Genomic DNA, 11,098 nt, shown 5'->3' with positions numbered 1-11,098 from the left:
AATCCTGTCTGCAGAGGTGCCGATAGACCTCACAAACATTTACTAGTTTATACAGACCAGTCTCTCTGTCCCATTCAGTGCATTAATGTCTCCAAACAACCTCCTGTAGTCCCTTTTACCTTTACAAAAGAGGCTGGTTTACACACAGAGAAGAGACAGAGCTAATTAGATCATTCTGCTCTACTTCATTGTCAGCTCCCTTGCTTCTACCTTAGAGGTAATATGTCAGTTTACACACAATCACACTCCCAGGGCTACTTGGCCAGTACTTGGAAAAGGAAAGAGATAAAAGAAATTGTATTCCTTTTTTAAAGGTCTTGTGGCAGACAGATGACTGAGGCCAGAATTAATAATAATAATAATAATAATAATAATAATAATAATAATAATAATAATAATAATAATAATAATAATAATAATAATAATAATAATAATAATAATAATAATTGCTTACACTTATATAGCGCTTTTCTGGACACCCCACTCAAAGAGCTCTACAGGTAATGGGGATCCCCTCCACCACCACCAATGTGCAGCCCCACCTGAATTTGAACTCAGGACACAGTAGTCACCGTACCTCCTTGCAATCTAGTCATACGTAATCAAACGTGCACATTTTAAATCATCTATTACTTTGAAAAAAACGTTTTCAGGAAACGTAGTGCACTGCATGCTTCTGATTTTTCAATATTATACAATATCACCCAATGTATCTGTGTGAATAGAAGTGGTAATTAGTTAACATATATGAAGAAAATAACTGAAAAATGAGCATTCAGGCTTATGTAGTAACATTCTCACATGGCAGACAAGTTATCACTTTGTAAATGGCTGCTTTACAAACACATGGTACTTGCCCTTGGGTTAAATGCAAACATATCTTGTTTACACAGTCAGCTGTCCTTGAGGTTCTTATCTATGGAAATGAACCCAATGCACTCTGGACTGAGGCCACAAACTGCACTAAAATGAACTACATAAAACCTGCAACAGCTCCTTAGTCTGCTGTACTTATAGCATTAATTTTAGACTATATTTATAATCTTAGTGTAATTAGTACCTTTAAAGGCTCCATTCAGTCTTGATGACACACATCTGCACAGTTTGAGCAGTCAATATCAAGGATAGTGTCCTCATTATTGGAATTATATATTGTCCATACTATCATTAAAAGAAACCCGTGCTCATAAAATGTAAATGTATGTCATGTACCTCAAGAGGTGCTATTTTGCTGAATGCATGGTGTGATATTTAATGAAAGACAAGGGTGACGTTTGCTGCCATTGTGACCTCCCCCAGACACACAAGGGTAAAAACAAGAGGATGTAGCAATTCAGGGATGATTCTCTAGGATAAAGAGCATGGGGCGGTGTGGTGGCTCTGTGGCTCAGGATCTGTGCCCGTGGGTGGGAGGTTGCCAGTTCATATCGCCCAGCCGGCAGAGGAATCCTACTCCATTGGGCCCCAGAGCAAGGCCCTTAACCCCAACTGCACCAGGGGTGCCGTATAAATGGCTGGCCCTGCACTCTGACCCCAGGATTCTCTTCCTGTCTGTGTGTCTCATGGAGAGCAGGCTGGAGTATACAAAAAGACAAATTCCTAATACAAGAAATTGTATATCGCCTATGAAGTGAAGTGGAGTACTTCTGTAGATAACATCAAATAAAAAAAACACCTGAGGAGGAGGGATAGATCATCTCATCTCCTTCCTGTTGGTTCACTCTCTCCTCTAGCTCCTCCTAGTTTGCTTTAACACAAGCACTTGTAGTGTGATGGTCTTGGCAGCCAGCCTGCTCTGAAACCACCCGTCCCATTAAAATAATTATAGTATAATGCCACAGTGCCTGTTTAATACCGTGAGCATGCAATTGTCTTGTCGGCTGCCAAAATTGCTTAGGACTATGTGGGGCTGTGAATGAGAGGCTTAAAATTGCATGTTTTGTTAGACATCATTTATTGGTTTAACCTGTCCACCTCAGGGGACAAGTCAACAGACAAGTTAAAGCTCATTTGAGTCAATCACGTGTTGGTATATTTTTAATCCCTAGCTCCTGCTTCTTATCTTTGCAATGACTCCGGCATCTAAATATTGTTCTTTAAATACATAAGTTAATCTTGCAAGGTTCACACAAGCTGATGGACTCTTTTATCGAAGCAGACCACCTTGTCTGAGATCTGAGGGATCTGAAGCACACTTGCACATCCACATTCAATGCAGCTCTCCCTTAACTTCTTCCAAAAGAAAAATGGTTTCTTTTGCTCTCCGACACTGTAGATCACTGTTATTAAACAAAAATGGAATTCCAGAAAACAATTTATACATGTGGCAATTTCTTGAAAGAAAGTCAAAGTCTGCCTATTCAACTTTCACCACAAAATGCTTTAAAGGGGGTAGAGGAATGATAAGTCAATGACAACTGGAAATGGCTAAAAAAAGATGAATGTTAATCTGGATCTAAATAAAGACAGGGAGAGACTCCACAGGGAAAAGCCCCTGGCCTGTTTCTCCCATCTTTAATGGGCTTCCAGTTCCCAGTCCCTTCAGCTGCAAAAATGGGCTGGGGAACAGCCTTGCCTCCAAACAGCAATGATTTCTCATTTATGTCACTGGAGCTCCAGAACGTGCCTTAATTATATTGCTCTTTGCAATTAGCAGAGTGCCCGACAACTGGGAATGCAGGACTATTTTTCTAGAAATAAAATTACCACACAGCAACAGAATAATGCAGTCTTTAGACTTGAGCAGAAATCCATTACGGCATCCTAAATAAAGAGCGATATCCTCTGATTAATTCAATAATTACTGCCCTGCAAGTGGACAAATGCAAAGCTTTCAACAATAGCAGGCGTGTGTGTATGTGGATATTATTCTAATGCAACAAGAGGTGGTGGGGGGTAACCTGTGAACAAATAGAGGATGTCATTAATAGAGTGCTTTATTAGCTGTGCCGCAGTGAAATGGAGTAGGCTGCATGTGTCACTGCTCTTATCTTACCCCGGGCAGGGCGAGCGGAGGCACTCATACACACTGTAAAAATCAGCCGCTTCATTTTCTGCCTGAAAAGCTCATTGTAGGAAACTGGCAGGCGGAGGAGGAGGACATGCTGATTTATTGGCAATTAAAATAGCAGGGCTCCTGGCCGCCATGGAACAGCCTGCTGAGCCTGTGTGAGTCTCTCAGAGCCACACTCCCCCTCTCCTCCAAGCACCTCCCTTTCCATCACCGAGCAGCACGCTAACAGAGCCACTGTTTGTCTGTTTATTCATCAGTCCATTTTTCTACCATACAAAGCAGGATCTGGAATTTCTCATTGTTGTTTTTTACGTTGTGATTGTGCTCAGCATGGACAGAGGCATCTTCTTCCTTAACCCCTTCTCAGGAGATGAGGACATCGTGATCTCAATGGAACCCCCGACCAGCAGACTGTTTCTCGAGACAATGATGGGCAAGGATTTGGCTGCAATGAATCTGGATAATCCATCTGCACTGAGGAAGAGAATTAGAATCCTGATAAACAGCAGCAAACCTGGGTAGCGGAGGTCTGCCCTCCTGCACAAATGAAATGCACAACTATATTCTCCCGATCATGTATATTTTGCTTTGGATCTGTTGTGCATCAGCTTCAGGAATGACAAACTGCTCACACAACACCAGCTCCTTTTTGAGAACAGCTGAAAATAAACAGGACATAAAGATGGTCATTTTACAGAAATCACAGATTAATGTATCTCTTTCCCTGCCTCTGCTAAAAAAACAGCTGGGGTTCTCATAGCGATGAGAGCAGGGACAGAATATAGCCAAACACACACTCCTCCAGTAGTCCACAGGGTATAAGCCCCCCTTCAGCATCACCCTTCTATTGATCTGTCTACTTTAAGCAAACATTCATATGAGCCACTCTGATCCATTAATGAGTGCAGTCTCCAGGGAGGTGCTTGCCATGCTGTTAAACTTTGAGTGCGCTTCTTATATGCTTTCTACATATTGGCGCAAGCTAACACAGACATAAACACTCGCTCTCTTTCTCATAGGAGATGGTACTCCCAGAAATCAGTCGCTTCCCTTTCGTTCTGAAAGCCTACCAATTTCAGAGATTAAATGGCATTAGCAAGGCTGCAGTATCCATCTTCATTTCAGATAATAATGCGCTGAGAGAATGTCTGTGGATGAGCTAAACCAGTAAACCCGAATGGCAGCCAATGCAGGACACTCTGGAATATCTGCTGGTTGTATTGATCATTAACAATTTAGCACGCGATAAAATAAATTGCATCCCCTCCATCTGTAGCACATAAATCACATTATTACTGTCAGTAGCACAGAACAAATCATTTTAGCAGGAAGGCTACTTGAATTGACTGTTTTCATGGAGTGCTGTCTTTCATTTTTCTGCATGACCTGCTGTCTCAGCACTACAGGACTGATATCAGAACCATTGCCATTCCATTCATGCTGCCTCTATAAATAGCTCTGTCTAAATAACATTGTTCTGACTAGAATGAGCACAACTAAAGGAAATAATTATCAGGGATTTAAGGATTTTTTGACATGATTCATGCATCGTAGTATGCTTCCAGTACCTGCTTTATTGTTAACTTGACCTTTGAGTAAGTTAGTTTACAACATAAAATTATCTGTCTACTGTATGTAGATAACCTGGATAGATAGATCTCTCCATCTTAATTAGTAATTCAATTTTATGAGTGCTTTTCACCAAACTCAAGCCACTCAAATCTGTAGTTATAAATCTGATACATGTTGTGCAATTAATGTATTTATTGAGCTGGATGTGTGGTGAGGTGTTCATTTTTGTAAAAGGTAATTAAGGCATTACATAACTGTTCAAAAACTGAATAATGGATATTTAAAAAATATATCTATTCATTCAACAATATCAAACACGAGGCTTGAGAATTACTTTCAGAATTCCTGACAGTTACCCAGGCATATGACAGAAATACAACAGGCTGCATACCTCAAATGGAAACCCTGAAAAGATACATCGTCCCCTACACAATTCCAGGGTGTAATTAGTTCAAAATATGTATCCCTGCACCCAATTGCCAAGATCAGAAATACTCCATAGCTATTGGAAAGTTCAACCGGGGCCTAAACCATTTTGATTTGCTTACATGATTTGCCACATCATGTAGTTCAGCTTGCTGAATAGCCTTTTAAATGTGCTGGACATTGATGATTCTTGCAGTGGTGAAGTGTGAAGGGTGACCTGTACAATTCCCTGGGGCACCAGGTAGATGACACCCATGTGTGACTCTTTTGCTGCTATGATTTCACCCTGACATGCACCAGCAATGCACACGCAGACACAGAAGAACAGCTGTGAGATACAATCCAGTTGTGAGGAAGAGTGAGAAGGCACTGCTCCCCGTTGTTCCAGTCCACCCAGCTGTACAAATGGGAACATTATATGCATTACTGTGCAGAGTGATAGACCAGTGTCCCGTCCCATCAAGTGCTCCCAGTTTGCTTAACACTACAGAATCCAGGATAAGCTCTGGCCCAATGCCTTGCTCTGGTATTGATATATATATATACTTTTACATTATATTATAATTTTTATAACATACAGTCAACATTTACATTACACAATAAACATTTTATCACAGGAGTTTTATTCTAAACGGCACTGTAGAGCTGTCTGACTGGAGTGGTGTAATTTCTAAACACGTCTGATTCTCAAACCAATTTCTACCTTAAAACACTTTGTCTTTCCTGTAATAAACACAGCTATGCCAGGAAGCAGCCTTGTGTTTTGTTGAACCAGAAAGTATTATCTGCTGCTTTTTCTGCCCTCCTCCACCTAACATGAGACAAGTCACATGACAAAGTATAAAAGAAACCATAGCAAATCGAAGCCATGGAAATATAGTCATGAATACAGCCAGGACACTAAAAGTACACGGTGCACTGGCAATCCTCTGTGAGCAACAGTGTGAATGATTTCTGCTGTTGGCTTCACCAAACAAAGCTCAGCACCCCAGCTTCAAAAGAGGTGCTCTGCTGCCTAGAAACAGCCCCCATCAGCAATTAAACTGCTTCTTAAACTGCACTGCAAAGTCCACAGTCACTTTTAACAAGCCAGTGAAATCAATCAGGCTGAAGATGAATAAATAAGCAAAATAGGTGGAAAGACAGCAGGGAGTGAACTAATACAGTCCAGACTGGAACGAGACATGGACTATCTCTGTAGGTCCCCAGATATAAGAGCAGGAAAAGATTTCAGAAAATAATTTTTCATGGGTTATTAAAATGGTTATAAAATCAGAGAATAATCGTGTTAGTTATCAATGAACCTGACAGTGCACCACTTGTAGGCTGAGCAGATACAGTTTCAGGAGTAGCTATCTGTCTGAAGGGGAAGAAAAGCTGAACATTTTAGGACTCATAGCTAACAGAACAGGATTCTCTGATGTTTGAGAGATTTGGCTTAGTTTATAATACCAAGAAAGGCCTGAGGGATTTGGGTTTTTGAATGAATAATTATTTATATATTTATTTTGCTAACAACATTAACCAAGGCAACCCATGATTAATTACAGTTATTTCATAACACAGTATAAACGCAAACATAACAGTAGAAAATGCCCCATTGTGTCACTGAGTAACTCCAGGACAAAGGTTGTAGCTGTTATGCGAACAACTGTCTCCAGAAAAAGAACCAAATACATTTTACATATGGTTAAGGGAATGTACTAAAACACTTTATTTTTTTGTTCACAGCCTTATTCCAACAGCAGTGTTAGCAAATTCTCTTCTGATCTTGAGCGATCTCAGGATCAAGGAAAAGCTAGTCAGTTCTGGGATGAGAGACTTCCAAGGAAAACCAGAATGCTCCTGTAAGGGTTGTTTTGTGGAGCAGTAGGTAGTCGTTCGCACTGCACTGTGTGGAAGAGTAGGGGTATGAGCTCTGATGCCCTGGATAACTGAATACTCTGGTCCTGCACCACCTAGCCTCCTTATCACTTAATTCAATTTGAGAAGCATTTTTTTCACTTCTCTGGCTGATCTACAGTATAGTTAGTGGAGCTTTTAGACATAATTTTCAGAGGTTGACGAAAACAGTCCCTTCCTTGATGCAAAGGGAATAGTGATTCTTTAGGATGTAAAGCGCCATATAAACTCAAGTAATTATCATACTCGTTATTTTGGCATGGCGAAATTGATCTTAAATAAACTCGAGTACGTTACACATCAGGCTCTTCTTTGAGATGCGCTGTATAAGTGAACTGCTCGACATTGTATCAGATTAACTACTTCTGTCATCCGCTTCGCAGACCGCACGGCTCAAAGACCCGCCGGCAGGACTTCCCCGCCAAAATGACGCACACAAATTCTAAATCCCACCTTTCGATTGGCCTCTATTCTGCCACGCGCCGCCGTTCCCTTGCCGGGTTCACTCCCTCCGCGGGAAGCGGAGCGTGTTCTGCTACATCGCTCCATCCTTCCCGGCGCCGCAAGCATTTGCAGCGTGCGAGTTCAGTGCAGACTAAAAAGAGAACACAAGGTGAAGGACGGCATCTCAAGTGAAAAGTTACTGAATGAAAACGGGTTCTCTGCGCTGCCTTACCTAGCTGGGGTTCTTAGTGTGGGACAGGATTTGAAACTGACGCCATTCCGTTTCTACACTGCCGGCCGTTTCTCCCTTGAAGGCCAGATGCTCGGTGAGCCCAAATGGCGTACGGAAGGGGTCGCAGTTGCTTGCGCTTTTCTAAAAATGTTGCTGCGCTGCGGCAGTTGCCAGGGGACGTCGGAGGGGAGGGGGCGTGATTGGCTGAAGTAGCCTTGTTGCCGTGGCGACGGCAGGGGGTTTGGTAGCGTTGCCGTGCGGTGTGATTTCTGCGCTGCGTGGATGGAGGAAGCAGCTGCTGATCTCTGACACAGTGAGAGAGACAGGCATCTATATGCACATACTGTATACAGATTCACTGCCATATTGCTAAACAGGCACAGCGTGCATGCATGTAAGTACAAACGTGAATTCATTTTTTATGCTTAACAATGCCTTTGGGTAGTTCTCCCTCTTTATCCTGTGCACTGAAGAGAAAATGGGTTATATGAATTAATAACGTGACGCGATGAATATTTATTTCCCCTCCATATATCTTTTAAGGACGTATGGTAGGATTTGGAGGGACACTTGACTCCCCACTTCTGTGGTCCAGTTTTTTTTTTAAAAAGAAAAATGTGTGTGTTGTGTGTAAGTTATTTCGTTCTCCGAGTTGGGCTTCGATTTGGTTTAACTTCGGTCCCGGTCAGAGCAAGTTAATGTGGTGTATTGGAAGAAATAAAGTTGACGGATTTGACATGTTTACGCAACATTGTTGGGGAGATAGTTGAAACGCCTCTGTCTTAGCGTTCTTTTGTTAGTATACAGTATTATTGTGAACCAGTAATACAAAACACAAAGGATCGTTTATATGTAATCCCCTTCCTTACCCAAGAATGGACTGTGTAGATAGATTGTATATCCACAAAACAGAAGGCAGGGTCATTGAATGCGTTTCGTCTTAGCGAGCCCTTATCGTGTTCCTGTAACGAGTCATGCCATTCCGAGAAGTCCTGGCAGGGTCGGGCTTCGCATTGTATTTATTTGGGAGACTTTCTTGAGGACTAGCCGAGCTGAATGCACTTCATATTTGGAAAATGCTCGCAGTGCTCACCAGCACATTCTCAAACGGTACGGGAATCAGGAAACACTCGCCTCGGCTCGAATGTAGGGCAGCTGTGCCGCGTGGGCAAACCAGCCGTTCGCGTGCTCACGTCTGCGGCGCGGCCGTTCCGGAACGCACAGCTTTAACTTTTATTTCACGTTGAAATCCAATAAAGATAACGTGGGTATAAGGAGGGAGCCGTGCGCATTGTTTCCGGTGAATCGGGGGCTAGATTGTATCGCTGAGTGACAGAGACACGTGGTCAGGGGGAGCCGGGCCGAGCTAGAAAAGGTTTCGGGAAGGGCTGTACCGACAACTTCTCTCCGTCGCGCTCGTCACATGAGGTGTGTTTCTGGTTTGACGGTGCTCTTGTTTGTCGCCCATGCACCCTGCTTCGAAAAAAAAAAATTGCAGGGCGCCGTGCCAGACACAGAGCGAGAGCTCCTGCCGTGCGGACCCGAGGAATCCCACACGATTCTATACTTAGCACTGGCCGACATCTCGGCGTAGTGTTTTTAATTTAGGCATTTTTCTCGAATAAACACAACGCGGAGTAGTCTAGACGGGTAGACGCTGTCTTCCCCCCCCACCTCCCAAACAATGGATTTTCGATTTGTGTGCGAAGATCAGCGAGCCCCGGTGAGGGTCTGAGAGGCAGCGGCAGCCGGGATCGAAGTCTGCTTTCCCCCGTTGGCATTGCGTTTTTGTTGAACTTGTATGGAAATAGCCATAAACTAAAAGACGATAATAACTCGGAAAGTGTACTGGGCGTCCCTTAGTTGCTCGTTTACAAGAATTGATGGTGCACCCAGTCCTGCTACAGTAAGGATTCCAGGGGCTTTTTTTCGACATTTTCCCGATTCCGTCACTTAATGTACCTTTCAGTATGTCCCCATGTGTCACACTGACTCGGAGTGGGGATCTGACCACATTCCAACAGATTTGTCCACCACAGCCTCTGTCCTGTAACAAGATGATATCATCCCGTTAGTTTGTCTGTCTGTTCAGGAAAGTACGTGAACAATCACTATCATGCATCAACGGGCTGTTTATTGCGGTGAAGTTTAATCGGCTTACTTTCGGTTTATTTTTCTTGTCTTTTGCAAAAGTGTTGTGAAGGTTTTAGCCGACAGGCCCGGTGATCCCACAAAAGCAGTGCAAAGGTTGATCTTTAGCTCTGGAAGTGGGTAATCTCTGAACACATGATGTAGTAGGTAACAGCAAAAGCATGTCCCAGATCTGCAGTGCATTCCAATCAAAGTGTTTCTCTCTGAGCTGTGTGGTAGATGGCCTGTGCACATTGGCAGAGTTTCATTGCCACGCATGGCTGTTACCAGTGGTTTTAGTGTCTTTTCGAAGAATTGCATCAATATGGGATTCTCCTGTCTCTTTACTGTCATGTTTGTAGCGATTGCGTAAAGACAGTTACTGGAATACCTTTGAACTGGACTGTAAGACTGGTTTGCTCTTTATTCTGTTGAAGTTTCTGTGCATCAGGTGTGCTCAGTCACCCAGTTGGTCTAGCAGATGCTGTTTGCTGGCACCTACGTAGATAAATAAAAACAAAGAAGCCAGAAAATATAACAACCTGTCTTTTAATTACATGGAATCCGGTCTCTGAGAATGCTATATAGACTAGAATGGCTTTTCGTTTCAACCATCAGTGGAGTTGGTTACTGTCTGGTGTGTGTGCCCTTGTTTAACAGTCAATTATTTTATTTAAGGTGTGTACCAGTGAAAGTTAAAATGTTAGCCGTTGCAGAGATAGGAACAAAATGTGTGCCTTATCCTAGTTTGTCCCAATACTAAAAATAAAACATGCCATGTAAGTTATGCTCTTTTTGCTGATGCTGGCCCGAATGAATTCAGCTGTATTGCATTTAGCAAAGTAAGTTTTTGGCACTGTAAGCAGATTCATTCATTGTCATATGGCACAAAAACAAATTAAAATTAAGTGAAATTGTACTTTTTGTGAGCACTTTGGCCGTTGTGTAATTTTTGTCATTTTTGGATCCGTTTTTTTTTTGGTTGGTTCTCCAAGATGGTATAAAACTGTAGTTGAAGCCACTTTAATTGTGTAAATGGTCTGGCCCCCATACTCTCTTCATAGCAGATTATGCAAATCACATCTTCCTTCATGGTAAAACTGTGAAAATACCAGCTACAAAGTGTGTGATTTGTCATTATGGCTTTAATTCTTTGAAAAGGGGAACTTTGCAAAACGAAACATTTCTTCCCAGCATATCCATTTTAGGCATAAACTAATGTGTTTTTTTCCTCTCTTAAAAAAGAGCACAAGCAACTAGACCCTATTCAGCAGAACCTGGACTGAGTTTTAATTTTGTCTCTTGTTTGTTTGTAGTTCCTTGATATATGATAAACTGTTGTGAAAGATTTGTGGGACACATCTTAAACAACATGTTTT

At 42.3% G+C, this 11,098-nt stretch overlaps 1 protein-coding gene and 1 long non-coding RNA gene across 6 annotated transcripts in view; one reads left to right on the top strand and one right to left on the bottom strand.

Annotated features, from left to right (window-relative positions):
• Nucleotides 1-3,245: 3,245 nt before the first annotated feature.
• LOC107079385 (uncharacterized) lies at nt 3,246-7,680 on the bottom strand. 2 transcript variants are annotated; one of them, XR_001480347.2, is made up of 3 exons: nt 7,590-7,680; nt 7,367-7,508; nt 3,246-3,487 (listed from the first exon to the last, which is right to left on the bottom strand). It is a non-coding gene; the product is annotated as an uncharacterized lncRNA (long non-coding RNA). The 2 variants fall into 2 exon arrangements; XR_011182268.1 differs by having other exon boundaries at nt 3,246-3,482.
• LOC102692775 (forkhead box protein N2) overlaps nt 7,445-11,098 on the top strand; it is a 26,986-nt gene continuing 23,332 nt past the window's right edge. The window contains exon 1 of one of the 4 annotated variants that reach the window (XM_015363081.2): nt 7,445-7,526. Coding sequence is in view for 1 of the 4 variants with exons in the window: in XM_015363077.2 (XP_015218563.1) it covers nt 7,677-7,683 (7 nt within the window). In the remaining 3 variants the exon portion in view is untranslated. Of the gene's footprint in view, nt 7,527-7,606; nt 7,684-7,874; nt 7,984-8,951; nt 9,018-11,098 lie in introns of those variants that run through there. The other 3 variants (XM_015363077.2, XM_015363078.2, XM_015363079.2) reach the window with 3 other exon arrangements.

Source organism: Lepisosteus oculatus, chromosome 17, assembly GCF_040954835.1.
Source record: "Lepisosteus oculatus isolate fLepOcu1 chromosome 17, fLepOcu1.hap2, whole genome shotgun sequence".
NCBI lineage: Eukaryota > Metazoa > Chordata > Actinopteri > Semionotiformes > Lepisosteidae > Lepisosteus > Lepisosteus oculatus.
This window is presented reverse-complemented; position numbering and strand designations above follow the sequence as displayed.